Source organism: Corylus avellana, chromosome 7, assembly GCF_965113065.1.
Source record: "Corylus avellana chromosome 7, dhCorAvel1.hap1.2, whole genome shotgun sequence".
NCBI classification, from domain to species: domain Eukaryota; kingdom Viridiplantae; phylum Streptophyta; class Magnoliopsida; order Fagales; family Betulaceae; genus Corylus; species Corylus avellana.
Genome location: NC_142496.1, coordinates 14,992,946 through 15,016,155, shown reverse-complemented (window position 1 = coordinate 15,016,155; position 23,210 = coordinate 14,992,946). Strand labels below are relative to the sequence as shown.

The following is a 23,210-nucleotide window of genomic DNA, read 5'->3' as shown; positions in this document are numbered from 1 at the left end:
GATGTTCCTCTCTCTCTCTCTCTCTCTCTCTCTCTATATATATATATATATATATCACATTTAGTGGATGTGGGTGCTTGTATAACTAGATGAAAGCACGTGAAGAAGGCAATATCAGTGTGTTGAATTTGCTCTCAAGCATAGCCCATTAGATTCATTGACAATTGGAGTTGTGATTGAACGTAAGCATTTAACATAGGATTTGTTATCAAATTTAAACTCTTTTCTTTACTGCTCTTTCTAATCCCCAGTATTTGCAGTGTTAGATATTTCTTTTGTCAAGGGGAAGAAAACTGAGATTCAAACTCCTGGGGCTGCTTCCTCTCCAGTTCTGGCCAACACTCAGTCGGTTATCTCCGCTTGTTGGGTAAGCTCAAGTGTTCTTTGTTTGATATTGTCATTAGAAAATCTTGAAATGTTAGCTCTGCATTCATTAAGCATCAAAGTAGGATAAATTTTCCTAGTACCTATAATATTGTTATTACAACACCCTAGAAAGTTATTCCCACATTGAACAGATTGATTGCCGACATTGAGTCGATAGATTATAAAAACGCTCATGAGTACAAAGTCTTACATTAGTTGATACTCAGACTTAATTTATAAGTAATTCTAGCTCCAATTGAAATATAAAGGTAGGAAAAAATTTATTAGGACCATCATCATCACTATAACTCTCCTCATGTTAATTCCTTCTTTCACCCCAAACTCTCTCCCTCTAATGAAACTATAATAATTTAGAAGTTGAGTACAACATCATGATTTAGAGACTTGGGAAACTTTGTCATGAATGAGTGGCCATAAATGAGCATTCAAGTTTTGGCCATATATAGAAATTCCATTAATCTCTACACAACTAATTGAGTGCTTTAACCTTCCAACCTTTAGTAAATATCCAGTGATGATGTTGGCAGAATTGTATGAGATAGTAATTATCTATGAGAATTCAAGAAACACTTTAATTAAAAGAACCTTGGCTTAAAATGATCTAATCAAGTTATACTTAATTCTTTGACATTAAAGCAAATTTAGTTGAACTGTCACCAAATTTGCTAGAGAAAATTGAGTTGGGGTTGTTTTATGATCATATATAGGGGCTAAATTTTGCATTGGTTCCTTACTAGGTGATACTTGACTTTATAAGTGATTTAAGCTCCAATTGTAACTTGACTAGTCATGTTAAAGTAATAGCGCAGAATGACAAGCACTTTGACTTGGTCGTTACAAATGGTATAAGAGCAACCAAGTAATATCATGTGGCTCTAAGGCACTGTACGACATGGACCCTAACATGAACGTTAAAGAATAAGAGATTGTGACACTCTAGAAAATTAGTTCCACATTGAAAATATAGATTGCCCACATCGAGTTAATGGATTATAAATGTGCTTATTATAATGCTCCAATAAGCTAATATATGGGCACACTACTATTGGAGCAGCGGGCAGATTTAAATTTTGTTTTCTATTACATCATACACACAATCCACCATAGCTCTAATTAACTGTAAATTTGCTGTGAATATAAAACATCTTGTCAAATTATTTTTCCTTATATCATAATTCTCCTAACTAAAAATTCTACATTATATAATACTTATACCTCTGGGCTTTATTATCTTTGGGCCCAAGTTCTTAATCTTTGCCATCACTGACTTCTTGTCTCATACTACTCTAACTTGTCAATCTATAAACAACGTTTATGTGAATGCTCTGAGCAAACTCTTCCTAGACTTTCTCTCTGTTCTCTCTCCTCAAAAACCCATAGTTTTCCTCCTACGGCTGTCATGGGAGGAGGGAGCCTTGGCTCCTTCCTCCTCCTCCCCCTCCCACCCTCTTCCTCTTCCTATCCTTCTCGCCTCTTTTGGAGGCCAAACCCGTCTCTTCGGAGGCCCTATCTTACATCTTTGTTATTTTTTTATTTTTCTTTTTCCAATAACTGCATCGCCCAATCCTCCACTGTAAATCCACCGTTCACTGGCATCATTGGCGGCTCCCAACGTCGAATTGGCTCCCTTCTTGAAAATTTTGGGTTTGATTTTTTTAAAATCAGATCTATGCATTTCAGGAAGTCACTGCCATACACGCGCCCCTCCACCTTGTTCTTGGGTGTCGCCACTTCCGTCTGCCACCAAAATTGCCCCCATACGACGTCCACGCGCCGAAGCGTGACTAACATGTGCCTGCGAGTAGATCTCACTCGCAGGCACGTGCAGCCCACGCACCGCCCTCCAGTGTTCCGCCTCATCGTCCTTCGCCTCTGGTGCACCTCCATCGTTCGATGCAATTTGTGTCTAGTTTGTTCTGGGTTTTGTTTTTTGTTGTGTTTCTGTACTGGAATTTCCTTCCGTTGGCTTTGAATCGTTCCTCATTAGTGTGTTTTTGGTTGTTGTTGTGGCTATCCTTCGGGTGTGCTGCAACGGTTCTCTTATGGTGCACCTTTACAAATCACCTTAATTGGTGGCCAATTTTCTTGGTCTTTATACTAAGAAAACATAGGCCCGCATCATTCACTTTATACATTGCCTCTTTTTTTTTTTCTCTGTTTACTCATACTAATGGGGTCGTTTTGGGGCTTATTGTTGGGTTGCCTAGCTCTTTGTTGTTGTTTTTTGTAATCTCTTGTTTTATCTAAAATAATAATAATAATAATATATTAAAAAAAAAAACAACGTTTACAAGTGAAATGATGGGTCCACACCTCAGCAAGTAAGCAAACCAATGCTAGTGTGTGATAGCGTAAACATTTCATATCTTATTCATAACATAAAATTACTTTATAGAAATCACTGAGTTATAAAAGTTACTTTGCTAAACATCAAAAGTTTCTTTGAAAACAACTTCTATAAACCTCTTTAAACGCATATTTCTTATTATAAAACTATTCTATCAAATTAATCCATAAACTCATATCGTCACGTAATAAACATTTTTTTTAAAGCATTACACTTTATTATAAACATAAAAACTAGACTTTGCTTTACTTTCTTTTCCTTATTACCTTTCCTTTTTTATTTTTATTTTTATTTTTCCTTTACTTTCATCATATTATCACTTCCCCCGTGTCGAGGTTGTATTTCTTGTGTTCAACTCCTCTCGACAGTCGCCCTAAATGCCAACCTCCTTTGCTTAGGGCTACAATGGGGGATAAATCCACCACAAAGCCACACCTTCACATAAAAGTACTAGCTTGGGTTTTTTTATTTTTTATTTTTTATTATTATTTTATATATATATATATATATATATATATAGATTGAGCATTGTAGTAACTCGGGTTGAATGAGCCCAAGATAGTAAGTCCAGTAGGCTTCCAGTGACACTCGATCTATCCTTGGTCGATCGAGCTCAGTTAGAACAAAAAGATTAAGGTTTTTCCTAAAGATTTTCAAGGTGTTTGGGGATTCTATGGTTTGATCAAGTTCATTGGGTTTAAAATGATAGTTTGAACTTAATCATTAGATACTCGATCAAGGAAATCCGTGGACTACTGGAGCGCTTTACTATCGATATCCCTTTCAAGAAAGGCCACTCACGGGAAATCACTAGGAAGAGTGGCAGCCCATGAGCCCAAGGCCTAATAAACTAGCGACCTTTGACTAGAATTTAAAGGGCCCACAAGAGAAATTCATATTCCCATGGTTTGATTAGCATACCAATCAATCAAAGGAATCATGAGACTATTGGATGGCCAAACTATTGACAACCCCTTCAAGAAAGGCCACCCACTAGAAAACACTAGGAAGACCGGTGGCCCACGAGCGCAAGGCCTATTAGGCCGACGGCCTGTTAGCAAAATCTAACACACTACTTCCTAAATGCAGCTCCCAGTCCCAGCAGCCAATCAGCGGCTTCGTTAGCTCAGCTAATGGCCTGCTCACGCCATACTCCCTCCCCTTGCCACCTCCCAGTCTCATGCCTTCTAGTTCTAGACATTGACTTGAGCGTCGGAGGGGTTCCGCCGAGTTCACTCTCTAACCTCTCTCTCTTTCTTTCTTACAACTACTCTCCTGACTGGCGGCCTGCGGCCACCAGGCCCAGCCTTTATACCACTCATATTTTTCCCAAATTTCTATTTACATATTATATAATATAATTAGAAAAAAATAAGCACAGTTGCTGGCTTGATTTTGAAAAGGCTGGCAAAATGGTTAAACAGTTTTTATAATATATGTTTGGATACTGAATCACATTTCACATTGAATATAGAGCAAATTAGATTACATGCATGTGCCGACAACTATTGGCCGACTGCAACTTACTAAATAGAAATTATTCTCTGCAGTGCAGAGATGTGGACTACAAATATTACTTCATCAGAAAATGTTCATCTTCTGTATATTTTATTATTATTATTATTGACGTACAGCTCATTGGCCGTAAGTTTTGGATGCATATACATAGGCTTTCGGCTGGGAAATATAACATGCTGCCCGTTGAAAATGAAGAATATCTATATATTATATTATATATACTCCGATTCTCGTTTCTTCTCGAGTGTCTCTTACTCCACACCAACACATTTTTCAAAGAAATGTTGTCATTAATTTGAATTTGTTTTTTTTTTTTTTTTTAAAAAAAAAAACAAATAATGTAAAATTAGTTAATCATTCCACTAACTTAACATATTCTAAGAGTATGACAAGTAAGAGCCAATAAAATTGTGACATGTGTCATATTTAAGTCAGTGCCACACTAACAAAATCTGTCAAGTTAGTGAACAAAATTTATTTGTAGAAAGTAAATTAGTTTTTCGGTATATATATTTCAATTACCTCTGAATTCATTTTGATACCGTCAAACAAAGTTTGCTTACCATTCACTTTGTCGAGCTTTTTTCCGTGTTTGTCTGTGCAATGTGCTCTCTCTTCTCCAATTACAACTTGTTGCACACCACAATCGTGGGTGAGACTTTAATATAATATGTTAAAACATTATTTAATTCAAATACTTAAAATTTTTAGTTTGACTGAACATAATTATATTAACTACTCAAACTTAAGTTTGTATACTCTTAACTTATATGATATAAAAAATACGTCTTGATCCCTCTAGGTTATCAACCAAAAAGTTTCTTGAGTTTTCAAAAGTGGGAAAATTAACTATCCTACGTTTCACTTTTATCAAAATGGTCGTTCTACCTATTTGCCGTTTTTTTTTTTTTTTTAAAAAAAAAAAATCAATGGAATTTTTGTCACATGTACAAAAAGCCACATAAGACCTATAAAACACCAACATATGTCAATTCTTGCCACATTAGCATATTGCTTGAAAATTAAATTTTTATTTTTATTTTTATTAAAAAAAAAAAGAATAAAAGAAAAGAAAAAAGGGTTAGTTTAAGTGCAGAAATATCTCCATAGAAGGTGGCGGGATTCTGGGACCTAGCCCACTCTCAGGAAGGTGCTTCAGGTGGGAATCCCACCCAACGGAGGTCTACGTGGGGGTGGTGAAGACCCCCCCACAACCCACCCTTGAAGGCAAAATAAGTTGGTTGCAGAGACCACCCTCGAAGGCAGGGAGAAAATTCTGAGGAAAAACAAGAGTATAGAGAGAAAACCCTAAGGAGAAACCAGGGAGAAAACTCTGAGGAAAAACAAGACTATAAGGAGAAAACCCTAAGGAAAAACACATTTGGGGTGAGTCATGTAGGACTTCCCAACCCTCACTACCACCTCTATCCGTCTCATAGAGGTGGGGTGATCCCATTGTGACCGATGGATCCTAAGGATGGGACTATGCGCACGTCATGGCCACCCAGAGAAACACAGTGAGTGTCAATTTCGAGCTCGAAATCAATATTTCTAGTATATTCTTGACCTTTGAGAGAATGCTTCCATTAATACTTTAATCCACATGTTCTTAATTAATTTATATTTTAAAGCGGGATATTACAAGGGCCCTTGCAACTACGCCACCTTCTTTGATGGGTTGCGGGAGATTGTCACACATCCATGCACAAAGTGAACATGTGGATTAAAGTTAGGTCCACATGTTCACTTTGGACCTCACACTTCACGAACGACCTTCCTGAAAGAAATGTTAGGTCCCGGATAACTCCACCACCACCCGTCATGGAGGTGTTTCTGTCCCCACACCCATCCCTCACTTTCTATTTTTAAGTGACCAAAAAAAAAAAAAAAAAAAAAAATCCTGTTACTTTTCTTTGTTACACCAAATAAACCGGAAGACAGTAATGATAAAGGTGGACAGCAACCAAAAAAAGGTTATCTCTTGTGAGGCGAAGCAGTGGGGATGGAAGAGGTCAATTATCCATGTGATAATCCACGCGATAACTTGTATGATTTAACCCACCACCATCACCTTAGCTGTTTCCAATTAATTCCTCCTAGCATTGAAAATCATTGTTAATTAAAACTCTATTCTTTCAGTCTTTAAAGTTGAATGCATGAGCGGTGATTATTCAAATATTACCTTATTTTTATTTATTTTATTTATTTTTTATTTTTTTAATTGCATTGACTTTCTCTTAATCGTTGCTTCATGGCCAAAAATTCATATTTTATTTCAGATTCAGAAGAAAAAGATTCATGTCTATCTTTTTTTCCAGGAAAAAAACATGGATTGCCTCAGAAAAGTCGGCAAAAAGCAAGAACCCCTCATTGTGCTACACCGGTGGCATTCATATAGCTTCTTCACATCTTCATTCTTATTCCATTTTCTCTCTTTTCCATTATAACGCGGATAATTTTTAATGTTTAAAAAGTGATACTTGACCCCTCAAAACTTCTAAATTGTTGCAATTCGACCATTCTAACTTTTTTTTTTTTTTTTCCAAAATGCCCCCATCCCAAGCTTTTTTTTTTTTTTTTTTTAAAAAAAAAAAATTAAAATTATGGGTGTCTAGTGTGGTGTGGGGTGGCCGAAGCCACCCCTAGGCCCAACTAGTGTGGCCGGCCACCCCTTAATTTTTTTTTAACTTGGGATGGGGGCATTTTGAAAAAAAAAAAAAAAAAAAAAAAAAGAGTTCAAAATGGTCGAATTGCAACAATTTGGAAGTTTAGGGGGTTCAAGTGCCACTTTTTAAACATTGGAGGTCAAAGTGCAAATGTATGAATAATTCAGGGGAGTAAAATTTATTTTTCCCTATAAAATGAGTATTTTGAGAATTTTAACAATATTTAAAGAAAAATTCTAACAGGATAAGGTAATTGAAAGATATTGAAAATTTGATACCCTTAATTGAGAGTTTTTTTAAATTTTGCAGGTAGTGTCAAAACGAGAGAAAATTTATGAGAGTTTTGTGTATATATATATCAAGACTCACACTAACAACAATTCAAGATATGTATTATATGGGTGAAGCTAATCAGCACGCCAGCGTGCACTGTATCATGGTCCATATTATATTAGGAACTTCTTTACTTAAGACGTTCTAATACGAAATTAAAATAATACTATAACAAATAATAAAAATAAAGTTATATGAGTTTATATTAGCTTAAATGAGTATAGTTCATTTAATAATTGAGCTTAATTTTATGGTTTTGGTGGATATGCATGGGATAACTAAATGCTAATAATTTCTCATATTGTTTAAGAAGGTGGACTAGATCTTTTCTTTCACATGGATTAATTTTGTATTAAATCATAAACTATGATTAAGTGCTTGGATGTCTCATCCAGTTGACCATTAATCTATTACCCAAATTCATTTTCTACATAGTTAAAAGCATCTGAAGGTTGTGAGTTTGCCGACAAAGTGAGATCACCTAATTCCCTAAGAGCATATTTGAGATTGCGTTAGAAAGCTTAAAAGGTATTTTTAGTATTTAAAAAGTTGTTCCAAACAAAAGCGGACATATTTTGTAAAAAATTTCAAAAGTACTTCTTTGACCTTTTTATTCTAAAAATAGCCAAAACACACTTTTGGTAAAAATTTAAAAATAAAACTTTTGTCAGAAAGTGTTTTTTGACTTTAAAACTTTATTTTTCAAACACAATCACAAGCATTCTCTAAGAGTCAATTTACTGTCGGTTTTATCATCAGTGGTGGTGGTGGTTTAGTAATCTTAAGAAAAAAAAAATTAAAAGTGGTTACGTGCACATTAAGGTATGAGTTTGAATTTCAAAATAAGAATTTATATGCCTAATTAGAATAAACTACCATGAATCTTACTGATGTTCTAATGGAGTTAGATCAAGCTATGAATGAATTGGGCATGAGGAAGAGTTTTCAGTTTTAGTAGACAAGTGCTACCAGAGTAATGCTAATACTAACACTTTTGTCACATTTTTGTCATGTTCAAGTAATTATTAAATGATTAAATTTATCTCATACTTAATGTGCACGTAATAATTGGAGTCACATAATCGTTAGATCAAAATCCGATAGTGATTCATTCCAAATTCAATGATAATTTTAAAAGTCACATAACTTTAAAAGGATAATGAGACAAAAAGTCCTACTCCTAACATTACTCAATGTTATTCAGACAACATCTAATAATGCGTTTAAGATTAAGATTTGATTTTTAATAGAAAAAGAAATTTTACCATTAGTTTCCGAGAACGAAACACCATGATTGTCAGTTTTGTGTGATGTGAAATAAAACCTGTCTCATTCTGCTGAAGTCAATAGCCCATAAATTACTTTCCAAGAAAGAAAACCCAAGGATCTTCATCATTTTTCTATATATGCTAAACCACTGTCTAGACTAATTCAATGACTAATTAAGTCAATCGCCCTTTGTTTCCAAGAAAAAACCAGATTATCCTACGCGGAAAACTTTTTGTTACTTCATATATATATATATATATATATATATATATATAGGAAAAATTACAGTTTACCACCATAAAGTTGACAGCGTTTTTCAATTCGAACACTAAAGTTTTAATTTTTACAATCCATCCCCCTAAAGTTCCAAATTTTTGCAATTTAACCAATTGTATCCAAAGCTTCCCATATTGCCCCTATTTTTTATTTTTTTATTTTTTATAAAAAATTTTAAAAAAAATTCGAGGTGGTCGTAGCCATCCCTTTGGCCATCTGGTCATTTTTGTACTCCCAAATTTATTTTTTTTTCTTCATAAAAATAAAAAGTAGGGGCAATATGAGAATTTTGGGATAATATTAGTCGAATTGAAAAAAATTGGAACATTGTAGGGGTGAATTGCAAAGATTGAAACTTTTGTATTCGAATTGAAAAACGCTGTCAACTTTGGGAGGTAAACTGTAATTTTTTCATATATATATATATATATATATATATGTGTGTGTGTGTGTAAATATTTATGGTTTAGAATTGTTGAAATTATTCTAAGCATAACATGACTAGATTTGGAGTGGGATCCTAAGGATAATACCAATTAATTTGTTGAATCCGGAGGAGACGAGTCATGGTTCCACTCCGAAACGTGGACAGCCTGTTATATGAAAGCTACTCCACTTTCATTGCTAAATCCAGGATTTTTATACTGTTTGACATTTAAATTTGTATTTAATCCATAACGATTTTAATTCATAATCTGCCTATTCAACACCGGCAATTTATTTTTTTCATACAGTACTTCATTGCCACATACGATGGGGATAAATGTTGCCGAATCACCTCTAAAGAAAAGAAAAAGGGAAAAAAAATATAATTTAATTCACTGAATTATCACTTATTTTGTGTTATGTTTTTAAATTTTGAAAAGTAATATTAAGGCCCTACATATTATCATTACGTGTCAAATTAGGAGAATAACTTCTACAGGGTCTTGACACAAACCAAGGCCTTTGTGCCCTTCAATAAGAAGGCGACACATCAGCGTGGAACACTATAACAAAAATATGGTATTCCACTTAATCTTTTTTTTTTTTTTTTTTTTTAAATACCTAGAACAAAATACCTTCTAAAATAACCTTTTTATATTTTTCTCCAAAACCACCCTAGCCACTAAGCTGTCGCCGGAGACACTGCCGGAGAAAACGCCGGAGACGACGTCGGCCGGTACAGAAAAAGTCAGAAATGACGCCGTCCGGTACAGAAAACACCAGGTAAGAACGGTGCTCCTCCTCCTTCCCTCTAGCATCCCTCTCTCTCACCGGCGGCAACAGAGAAAATATGAGAGTTGAAAGAAATGAAGGAAAAAGAGAGTGGGGGACGGCTGGCTACAAATGGGCTAGGGCTTTTTGTCTCTCTGGATTCTTTTTCAATTTTAGGAGTAAATGCTAGGAATTTGAATCAATAAAATAAAATTTAATTTTGTGAAAAACAGCAAAAGGAGGCGTGTGATTAATTTGGTTGTTTCTATAATCTTGGGTTTCTTGATGTGTGCATGTTATTCATTTATACTGATGAGTTATTAGGTGATAAATCCGAATATATATATATATATATATATATATATATCCTATTCGTTGATAGAGAATAAAACCAAAACCAAAACTAATTCTTCAACCAAAACTAGTGCCTTTACAACCTAAAAAAAAAAAAAAAAAAATCCCAAACCAAATGTCTCGGGCGTTTTCTCTGGCGGCGTCTCCGGCAGCAGGTTGGTGGCTGGGGTGGTTTTGGAGAAAAATATGAAAAGGTTATTCTAGAGGATGTTTTGTTTTAGGTATTCTAGAAAAAAGATTAGGTAGAACACCATATTTTTGTTAAAATGTTCCATGCTGATGTGTCAACTTCTTATTGGAGGGCACAAAAGCCTTAGTTTTTGCCAAGACCCTATAGAAGTTATTCTCGTTAAATTAGACATTTTTGCATTTTTATCTCCAAAATACCCTTAAAATTATTAAAAAATAAATTAAAAAAATATATGAAAATAACTATTTGAAAAAAAAAAAAACAGAAAAAGAAAAAAGTAAGGGCTAATTAATATGAAAAGGGCCACTCTTTTTTTTGTGTTTGACTTTCTTTTTTTTTTTGGCTTAATTTTTAAATAATTTTATTCTTTTAAAATGGGTTTTTAATAACTCTAAGGGTATTATGGGGATAAAAAATGCAAAAGTGCCTAATTTGACATCTGGTGGTAGTATGAGAGGCTCGAATATCACTTTTAAAAGTTTGGAGGTATAAGTGCAAAATTTGTGATAATTTAGGGGGTTGAAGTGTATTTTTCTTAAAGAGAAATGTATGTATTTATCTATACGTTATGCTTTAAGAAAAACAAAAACATTAAAAGAAACACATTAGCTTCAACATATTGTATGTGAAAAAAAAAAAAAAAAAGGCTTCAACACCAAACTTCTACTCTCTGTTGCAGTAAAGGATCAGAACCCATTTATTCAGGGGTAACTCAATCAGCTGTGTACCACGCTTCATAAAGTGCATGTCACTAATTTGAATCTTTACACCTCTTTCTTGTGTGGACATATAAAAATAAAAAACAAAACAAAAAACAAAAAACAAAACAAAACAAAACAATAATTTATAGAAAATGACATTCTAAATTAAGAAACATCATTAAATAACAATTATCACACAACCAAGTGCCTAACTACCCGTAGCTTTGAGGGCACTAGACCCCCAAAATTTTTAAAATGCATATACATACAACTAATTAACTAAACTAAGGTTTTGACGTAAAATGTTTTCAATGTTTAGTTCGTATGGAAAATCAGCGACGATGAGCGATCTTTGGTGGTAGTAGTCGGGGCCGACCTAAAATCGCTGGTGACTATAAAGCCCTGAAAATTACTTAACTAGTAATTAACTTCACGGTTTGTCTCCCAGCCTTATTCCACTACGAACAAGACTCAGGAACCTCTACTCCTCAAAAAAAGAAGATACTAAACAACAAAACATAATCGTTACAACTAGAGCATTTACCAAAGATCATCAAGGAGTTAAAATCACACTGTACAAGTCATCATCTTTACAAGGGATTCATGCTATACTTTAATATGCAAACATACATAAAAGTTTTAAGTCTACAACATAACTCAAAAGTATTAGTTACCATGAGTATCCGCCTAAGCTTGAAATAAGTCCTTAAGCATATCCCATGTTGAATCCTCCAAAGTAACCGGATGCTTCGCGGTACCCTCCTATGCTAACTATCTATAACCGCACAGTTGTACATATGGAGAAAAAAGGGAAATAATACAAATGTAAGTCTAACAACTTACTGAGTATAAATGCACATGACGTACCCGTCATTAAATGGTGAACTTAGTTATTTATAAAACAAATGCAACATTATGACAGTTTATCATGAATGTGATATAGATATAATATATGCATATAATCATGAGTAACAATAATAGTTCAACTGTATGGTCTACTCGAAATATTACCCATTCTCAGTAGGGTTGGCGTTGTCCTGATAAACTTGTAATACAACATTGATGCCCCGGATATTGTACACTACGGTACGTAACATTAATGGCACGACCGAGTCCGACCTCGGGTAGCCCACACCACTAATGATGTTCATCTTATAGTGACCATCCATAAGGAATCGCTGGGCCTTGGTCATGAAACTATTGGATCCAAAGTCAACACACACACATTTGATCATAAAGTTAACTTATATAGTAAGCTCATAACCGTTATCCTGCACGTACCGGTGTACCATGTCATACAATACAATCAATCTTATCAGTCTTTTACATGCATAGTTTTACAAGCCTAATTGTTATCATATTAATCAACACACGTTTTCACAAAAGAGAGTTCACAGTAGTTCTAAAATGTATTTCATGAGAGTTGTAAAATATGCATGTTTTATATATATAAAATAGATGTGCAATGCAGGAAAAATAACAACAAGCATCTATGTGAGTTTGTTTGTACTCACTTGGGTCGTAAGGCTCATCCATAAAATTTTCTTAAGGCTCCATAACTTCGAATACTGAGAAAAGACTTATCATTAGTTCTAAATCCAACTAAAATGAACTTAAAATATGAAAATAGAGGCTATTGGACAACTGGCCAAAATGGTGTTTCTTGGAACACTTCTGACCAAACATCCGGGTCCGTAGCCTTACGTCCGCCCAGAAGGCTCGTATGTTCGGTCTCGTGGCAGTACGTCCGCTCAGAGAGTTTCAGGTAGAACCTCATTTGGTTCAACTGTCTCCTATCCTCCCAAACTGGTTCTAAAGCTACCAAAATGATATCTAAGACTACCTATCTCAAAATAATGTCTCAATGTAATACAAAACACGCTAAATCAAGATAAACTACTAAACTGCCAAGATTAAAGCTTAACCTAGCTAGAAACTTAAAACCAACAACTAAGCTAACAATTAAATAGCATAACAGCTAAGAAACTAGCTAGGCTTAAGGATATTACCTTTTTGAAGTGAAACTTCAAGAACCTTCTCTCTTCTCCACAAAACACACAAAATCTCACAAAACACACTCTCACAGAATTCTGTGAGCCTGGGGGCGAGAATGGGCGTATGACAATAAGGGGGGTAAGGGGTATTTATAGCAGACGGCGCTACCAACTTCTCTGAAAAGTAGCGGACGTCCGATACTATTGGGGTGTACGTCCGGTACTATTTACACAGCGGTCCAAAGGTTGTATCGTACGTCTAGGTATTAACCAATGAGTATTCCAAAAGTAGCATACGTTCGTGTACTATTGGCAGAGTACGACGTACTATTGTCAGCATAAGTACGGTGGTCCCACCTCGTACGTCCTCTCTAGTACAGACAAGAGCATACGTTCGGCAACCCTGGTGTACGTCCTCTACTACAGACAAGAGTGTACGTTTAGTAACCCTAGCGTACGTCCGGTCTAAAAGTTCAAATCTCCAAAATGCCTTTCTAGCTGTTCTTAGTGACCAAAAACCCAAATTAACCCTATAACCAAGTTACTTAAGCTTAGTTAATTATTTAGGTACAATGACAGATTCCAATGACCTCGGTGGTGGCCGACGAATTTTGGCAGACTTTGGTGGTGGTTGATGGTGGATTCCGGCTGCAACGGAGAATAAACTGAGTGAGAGAGAGAGAGAGAGAGAGAGAGAAAGAGAGAAGGAGAAGTTCATATTTGAAAAATGGTTTATGGTTTTTTTTTTTAAAAAAAATTTACAGAAATTAAAATAATGTTTTACTAATCAACCAAAAATGCTTTTGATTTAAGTGCAATTTCTGACATTCCAAAACCCAAAAATTAGAAAATATAAAGAAAAAACAAACATTTTCGAAAAACATATTACATCGAAACAAATGAAACCTAAGTTAAAGACGCCCAACTACTACCCTAAATATTGCAAAGAGAATGTGATCCAAGTACAAGAAAAACACTGAAGACAGCAAGAGAGCACGACACGTATATCCAAAACATTCATCCCAAAAAGACACAAGGTTTGTCTCTTTGACATGGTCCCCAAGAAAGAGGCCAAACATCTTGAAATCTTGTAATATTTTGAAACAGAAAAGGTCGCATTCATTTGTAATGAAAAATAATTCAAAAAAAAAAAAAAAAAAAAAAGGAAGAAGAAGAAAATGAAAACCAATTCTTTGAATTTCTTAAAGAGTATCCATTGGTTCCTCTAGAAACTACCATTTGGGTGTGGGATAATTTTTGAAGACAACGTCTGCCAAAAGCTTGGGAAATCGTCACTAAAAGCTTGTTAAGGGAAATTTCTTTTTTTAGTCTTAACTTAAAAAAAACCAAAAGAAGTTTGGCTCATTCTATTTTCACTCCAACTAGAGCTTGTGTAACAAGCCGAGAAATTGGGCTCTAACTTAGCTTCTCAAGCCGTAAACCTTGTACGAGATTGAGCTCCAACTTATTTATTAACAGAGCACAAACTGAGTTTATACGAGTATGTATCGTTTAATAATTAAATATAATTTCATATTCACAAACTATTTATTTAATAAACAAGTCCAACACCAATTTAGTCTAATAGCTCCCTCCTTTACACCCATAACTCAAACCCAAGATACAGATTTCTTATTTTCTCATATGAATATTTTAATTGGCGTTCCATCAGATTATTGTAGTGCCAAAAAGGCCTCAGCAACTTGACCCGATATCAGCAAGGAAAAAACAAGGGTCGTAACTTTTATGGAACAATCAACAGACTTGATATCCACAAGAAGACAAAAACGACAGCTAAGCTAGCTAGGCAATAAAATAAATAAAAATAATAATTAAAAAAATAAAAAAAAAATAAAAGAAAAACACTAGGGAAAATATTTCCCCTACAAGCAGATTTTGACATGACACTATCAATGTTATGTAACGCAATATACGTGAAAAAATTAAATAATATAATTATATATTATAAATGTAGTTTTTTAGGGATTGATGTACTAACTATGACGTGGATTACTATATTAATTTGTAAAAGTTTGTACTTTAAATTTATAAAACTCCTACGTTGATAAAGCATTAGGATTTGGGATTAAAAACAATTGAGTCTAAAAAAGGGTTTGACAGCTCTTTGTTTGTGATTACGGCACCAATTTAAAGCCTTTGTCTTCTGTAACGATGTAACACCCCACTCAATACTGTCGGTTTTTTTATTTTCCCGAATCAAATTTTTCAAAAGGTCATCTATCAATATTGTCCGCTTTTAACTCATTTGAAAGGCTAAAACAAAGTTCTAAAAATGTCACACATCCTAATACTACTTGTATAATCACGTTTAATTGAATAATTTTGACAAATTTATAGTCATTACAGTTTTAAAACACGTTGTTATAAAAAAAAAGTGAGTATATGTATAAACACATCTTAATCCTTGTACCCCAAGTGACGTCGGACGCTCCAATAGATCCTTTTTATTTTAAATAAAATAGGTAATATTTATTTTATGATCAAAATTTAAAAGTTAATAAATCTAACAATATATATAAATTTATTATTCACACATTTGTTTTTTAAATTTAAATAATACGAAATAATTTATGCAGTTATATGGATAAAGTTTAAATCCTGATAATAATAAGACAGAAACCGTAGGAATCTTTAAAATCAAAGCAAATCGGAGGGGTTTTTTGCCAAAAGGTAAACTAGTGCCCCCACCGAGTCATGAGTCGGCTCATAAGCCGAGTCGTCCAAGCTGGAGTGCTCCGAGATGCCAAGTAAACTCTAAATTATCCTGGATGTCCGGACGAGAGAGAGATGACAATCATGGACGATGCTTAAAGGTAAGAGGAGCCACTAAAAGCATTTATAAATAAATTTTATAAATTGATGTGATATAATATGATTAAATTTTTTAAAATTTGAACTTATTTTATATTTAATTATGTTGTGACATATTAGTTTGTAAAACTTTTTTTGTAAAGTTTGTTTGTAAGCCTAACATTCCTCCTAAAAGCAACCAAAAACATAGTATCCGGGCCTACCCAAAAAAAAAAAAAAAAAAATAGTTGCCTTTATTTTGAGAGCTGTTATTATTATTTTTAAATAAAATATACTAATGAGCAAAGAGAATAACTTCTATGTGCTTGTGGCACAAATCTATCATTTTGTGCCTTCCAATAAGAGATTGACACTTAAGCTTAGTATGACTTAAGAAGAGAAAACAAATACACTAGATCACATCCAAATCTATTAAAAATTAAAAAAATCTCACCTCATGTATATGGATGTAATCTGGTGTGTTTGTTTTCATTTCTTAAGTTGTACTAAGCTGAGATGTCAATCTTTCATTGAAGGGCACAAAGTGGTGAGTTTGTGCCACAACCCCATAGAAGCAGCTCTCATGAGCAAATTACATCAAATTTAAGAGTAGTTTGTTATTGTGATTTTATAGCAAAAAATACAATTTTAAATTTAAACCAAATCGTAGAAATAGTAGAAATTGGGGTTGATTGAGACTTTGTTTTATACTTTTTTTTTTTATTAAACATTTCTGCACAAGGGGAGAGAGAAATGATTCAAACTAGTGACCTTTGTTTTGTGCGATGTAATATCCAATCGATTGAGGTACCCTTTAGGACATACGAAGGTACTTTTTTAAAAACACACAATTTTAAAGGTTTAATTACTTTTTTAAAAATCACATTTTAACATTGCTACACTTTTTGAAATTGTAAAGCGAAACAAACCCTTAAGTGTATGTTTGGGATTACGTTTGAGAAATAGAGTTTTTAAGTCAAAAAGAGTTTTTGGGCAAAAGCTTTATTTTTAAGTTTTTACCAAAAGTGCTTTTTGACCATTTTTAAGCTTTTTATACCCTTAAAAGCGCTTTTAATTTTTTTTACCAAACGAATACTTTTTTCTTCAAACGGGCTTTTTGAGTGTTAAAAGCACTTTTAGACCCCTCAAACGCAATCTCAAACAGGCCTTAAGTCTAATTATGGATTCAACAGTTGTAATCCCTAGTTTTAGGTCTTCAAATTATTGGTCAACAATATTTAATTTAATTACGACACCTATTTATAGTATACTTCCGCTCTACTCCTCCCGCACCATCCTCATTCTTTGTTGGCATTGGCAACACATTTTGTACAAAAATTAAGTACAAGTAACAATAACAACAACAAATATTATATATATATATATATATAACCCCAAATCCTCATTAAAGGCGCCCCCCTTTCTCGCTCTGTCGATATTTGCGTAGCAGGAGAACCTTTCCCCTCTCCCTCTCTCTCCCCTTTCCCTCAGACCTCTCCTTTTCCCTCCCTTCTTCACAGAGCTTTTACGATGATGGAGTGGAGGCTAATCTCGCTCCTCGTCATCTTCTTCCTTTCCGTCGGTTTTGATTTTCATGGCTTCCTTTTCGCCCACGCAAATCCGATAAGGCTGGAGCTGATACACCGGGACAATCCTCTGCTCAATGGACAGGTGCGGAGGCCGAAACAAACGCAGCTGGAGCGCTTTAAGGAGCTCGTCCGAAACGACATCATTCGACACCGCATCATCTCCTACAAACGCGGCCAATGGGGCGCTAGCACGAGGCGAAATGACCTGGAGCTGGAGGCGTCCATAGAAATGCCAATGCACTCGGGCGCGGATTTCGGGACGGGCCAGTACTTCGTGGAGGTCAAAGTTGGGAAGCCGGCGCAGCAGTTCCTGTTGATCGCCGACACCGCCAGCGAGCTGACGTGGGTGAATTGCCGGCACGGATGTGGGAACAAGTGCGGCACCCATAAGGGGAGACTCCTCGACCGGCGGAGGGTGTTTCATGCGGATCGGTCTTCGTCCTTCCGACCTGTGCCGTGTTCGTCGGAGATGTGCAAGGTTGGGCTGGCGGATCTCTTCCGCAGTCCAAAATGCCCCTTCCCATCAACCCCCTGCGGCTACGAATTCAGGTTGGTATAGCCTCTGTGGACTGTATTATTTGAATTAATCAAACGGAAAATTGTTAATGATTAGTTGCAGTGGGATGATTAATTAGACAAAGCAGGGGACAGAAAATGTTGGGAGAAGAAAAATCCAAGGAAAGTTGTTGGAGATTAAAAGCGAGCCGGGAATATTGGTTGGAACGCGTCTTTATTGAAGTGATGAGTGTGTTGAGTTTTGGTTGTGTTTTTTTAATGCAGAGTAGCAGCTGTACGTAGTAGCCATTGATGGGGGGTTGGGTTAAGTTGGGAGTCGTGGACCATGGTCGTCTGAAAAAGCTTTCCCCGTCACCATCGTGGTCACGAACCCTTTTGTTTTATGGCTAAACACACTTGAGCCATATAAAGTTGGTCAAGATGGGTCATAGCCCGGGTCAGCTTATTGAGTTTAAGTCGTGTTTAGTGATGAACATAAGGGTATACATAATAATTTTTACACGACCTATCTAATTAAACGAGTCAAATTTTTAATCATAATTTATTAATTATGTTAAATTTATGTCAAATTTACACGTCGTATAAAAGAATTGATAATTTTATATCGTGTGTCATGTCGAATATGAATATAAGACTTATGTTTTGTATTGAGCTTGAGTCGGGTCGGGTGGTGAACATAATATTATATATAACAATTTTTATCTGCCTATTTAATCAAACGAGTCAATATTTTCAATCATAACCTGCTAATTTTGTGTTAGATTCGTGTCGAGTTTGTGTGTCATATAAATTTTTTTTTTCCAAACCAATTGGAAAGAAATTTGTGCCAAAGATTAATCAGTCATTATCGGTCAATTAAATAAATTAATTAAATTGCTTAATTTTGCATTAAATTGATGTCGAATTCTCAAACAAACAGTACTATACCTCCATTGGCTCCATATCCGACATAAGATTTAAATTGAAGTTATTGTTAGTAGGTAAGTTCACATGACCCACATCTTTGCACCCTTTTTCAGGATCTGATCTCAGTCATGGCTGCAATTAATGCCATTGCCATAGCTCTCTTTTTGCATATATCCTTTTATATAAATTATAATTTGTTTTACTCATCTTATTTATTTATTTGTCTTGATTAGTTACATTGACGGGTCGGTTGCTTTGGGCTTCTTTGCCAATGACACCATCACAGTAAACCTAACCAGTGGAAGAAAGATGATGCTAGACAACATGCTCATTGGGTGCACCGAGTCAACAAAGGGCCAGGGCTTCCAGGGAGCCAATGGTGTGTTGGGTTTAGGCTACGCCAATTACACCTTTGCAACCACAGCGGCCAAAAAGTTTGGTGGCAAGTTTTCATATTGCCTGGTTGATCACCTGAGCCCCAAGAACATCTCAAATTATCTCGTTTTTGGTGGCAAGAGAAATCATAACAAGCATTCGTTGGTGGGCAATGTGCAATACACCAAGCTCCTTCTTGGTGTTATTCCTCCATTCTATGTTGTGAATGTGTCGGGCATCTCCATTGGAGGCAAAATGTTGAATATAACATCTGATGTGTGGGATGTAAATGCTGGTGGTGGAACCATCATTGATTCAGGCACAAGCCTAATGCTTCTGGCTGAGCCGGCTTACACTCCCGTCATGATGGCGTTGGAACTGGCTGTGTCACCTTACGACAGATTGGTCTCCGATGACGGACCATTCGAGTATTGCTTCGATTCGACGAAATTTAACGAGTCATTGGTGCCGAAATTAGCGATTCACTTTGCCGACGGAGCTCGGTTTGAGCCGCCAGTGAAGAGCTACATTATCGACGTAGCTCCTCAGAAGAAGTGTCTCGGATTTGTGCCAGTGAGTTGGCCAGGTACCTCCATTATTGGCAATATAATGCAGCAAAACCATTTGTGGGAATTTGACTTGGGCTGTCATAAAGTGGGTTTTGCTCCCTCTAGCTGCACCTAGTTGTCGTCGAGTTGAATTTTTCTTTTCTTTTTTCATACTTGTCTATGATGTTCTATCTCAAATTCATTGCAATTATATATGTAATTTCTTGAACTTTAGCAATTAAAATCATAGCAATACCAATTAAGCATCAACTCAATTGCTTCATAATTTTCTGTTTTGTCTTTTTCTTTTCTAAGTGTGTATGATCACTTGATTTAACACTTAAATCACGCAGCTTAGAGGACTAAGATAATTAAGAATGGTTAAGGACGCTCAAAAAAATCATGATCCCAACTACTTGGGCCGATATTAAAGAATCCAATTAGTTTGTAAAATTTCCAATTGCAGGGTTGAATGTGAGTAAACAAGTGCACCCAGTGATAAATTGGGATATTCAATAATCGGCTAGTAATTTGGGTAGCACATTGTGGGAGAGCACATATGAGATCCACATAGCCAAATAAATGATGGGTTAATCGGCCGCCTATTCAGGCAAGTGAGTCCTATATAAACTTTCTTACATGCTCTGCCTAAATTGTTAATAATTTGAATAATTAATTGAAGGTAGATCTTAATCCCCTAACGGTTTTAGAGCAATTTCACCTCCTGAACTTTCAATTTGAGGCAATTGACTCTCCTCTGTCAATTTTTGCCGTTCAACTTAAACCATAACGGAAACTACTAAAAAGACCAAATTAACCTTCAATTTTCATTTATTTTATTTTGCAATTTGAAATCAGGGTAAATTTGAAATTTTATAAAAGTTTCAGAGATATATAAGGTCATTTCATCACTTTTAACGTCCAAAAACTGACGAAGGGGGTAGATTGCATCAAATTGAAAGTTTAGAGGGTTGAAATTAAGATGTTTTGAAATTTGGGGAGATCTTTTCAAATCATGTATTAATTCAAGGGTCCTTTATAAAGATTCTTCAAAATTTTATGTTGTGAACGAAGATGGTTTGAGTTGAAGTTGTAGTTGGGCAAAGAAATTAATTATGTATATGTCATATGTTATGAGAATAGAGTTTTATGTAGAATAATTATTAATAGTAGGATATATTAAAATATATGATACCATATAATATTTTATTGTGTTTATTTTTATTTGATATTGTCCTTATTTATTTTTATGTAAGAGTCTTGATGACTCAACCCTAGTTTATATCCCAATAAGAACTGTTAACTCAGCCCTAAAAAATATTGTAATAGTTTGCCTGTTTAAATACCATTATGTCACTACAAAAATCGTATTTTTTTTTACCAGCCATTTCTGACGTGTCAATGGCACTGATACATTAGAAAACTCTTTTGACGTGTCTTAACGGTTAAAAAGGCGGGTGTAAAAAAATCCAAGTTTTTGACGTGGCATTTTCACCCCGTCAACTCACCACGTCAAAATTTTTTTGACGTGTCACACTGTTTATATATATATTTTCTGAATTATTCGGGTTTATACTCAGATTTACGTATTAACCTAATATCCAATACATTCAATATATATCCAATATGTCTAATATATATCAAATACATTCAATGTATATTCAATATACATTCAATCAAATACATTCAATATCCAATATCCAATATCCAATACATTCAATTCAATCAAATATCTACATTTACATCCAGTATCCAATTAATCCAATACATCCAACATCTCCAATACATTCAATTAATCAAATACATCCAATTAATTCAATACATCAAACATGTCCAATTAATCAAATACATCTAATTAATCCAATACATCAAACATATCTAATACATCCAATTAATCAAATACATCAAACATATACAGCCCCATTTCAAACATATCCAATACATCAAACATATCTAACCCAATTTCAAACATATCCAATACATCAAACATATCAAATACATCCAATTAATCCAATACATCAAACATATCCAATACATCCAACCCAATACACATAAAATTCCAATTCAATTTGCATATACACCCTATACATATGAAATTCCAACACAAATTAATTAAACAAAATTTCAAGGGGGAACTTCACTTACCCCCCTATACTTTTGCGCTTTTTGCAGACACCCCCCCATTGTTTAAAACCTCTCACTTTGATGTATCCAACTTTCATTTCCTTTCACTTTGCCCCTTCCGTTAGGATTTTCTGTTAAATCCTAACGGAAAGGGTGGAAAATTACAATCGTGCCCTTATTTTTTATTAAAAAATAATTTAAAAAAAAAAAATTTAGGGGTAGAAAGGTCTTTTACACTGCAAAAGCTAATGGTAGGGGGTATTTGAAAGGAAACGAAAGTTTGATACACCAAAGTGAGAGGTTTTGAACAATGGGGGGGTGTCTGCAAAAAGCGCGAAAGTATAGGGGGGGTAAGTGAAGTTTCCCCAAATTTCAAACTACGTTCCAACACAACACAAAACAAAACAAATATATACATCGAAAATACGTTCCAACACTACAAATATCTACATCGAAAATACGTTTCAACACAATACAAAACAAATATACAATCAAACTATCTCTGTTCCAACTAGTCTCAACAAACATATAGTTTGATTTAACTATATACATCAACAAATAGTAACAAAATATATATACAAACAGCGACGAGAAACCTTGTGCTCAGTCCAAGTCAACATAGTCATCCCTTAACGCCTAGCCAACATTACTTGCAAATAAGTTGTGAACCAATGATAATCAATAAAAAAATCCAAAACACAGATATACTGTGATGCAAATATACGTTAGTTCTAAAATTCACTGCGGGAACAATGCGTTCCTAACTGTGAATCTTGTGGAGACACAATTTTAACAGTTAAAGTGATCGATGCAGGCTATTGTCATGTTAACCGAAGAACAACAAAAACAACACAAATATAGCATTACCTCTGTCGGGCGTGGATCCAGATGTCGACGCGAGCATGACCTCAAGCTGGCAAAAACGGTCCTTAAAGATGACATCTTTCTCTGCTATCTGAGCTTTTTGTTCTTCAATTTGTTTGGCCATCTCATCCATCACACATCTTTGTTGTGTCCGCTCCTCTTCAAGTTCTCTAATCCTATCTGTCATCTGTGAGAACGAGGAGTTTCTAGGATTCTGAGAGTGTGCCTAGGACGGTGTATAGTAC

General features: G+C 35.0%; 1 protein-coding gene across 1 annotated transcript; it reads left to right on the top strand.

Moving 5' to 3' along the window:
- The first annotated feature begins 17,467 nt into the window (after positions 1–17,467).
- Positions 17,468–20,240, top strand: NANA (Eukaryotic aspartyl protease family protein). The gene is made up of 2 exons (XM_059598223.2): positions 17,468–18,181; positions 19,288–20,240. Exons 1-2 carry the CDS (start codon positions 17,574–17,576, stop codon positions 20,111–20,113), a joined length of 1,434 nt encoding a protein of 477 aa, XP_059454206.2. The 5' UTR covers positions 17,468–17,573; the 3' UTR covers positions 20,114–20,240.
- Positions 20,241–23,210: the final 2,970 nt, after the last annotated feature.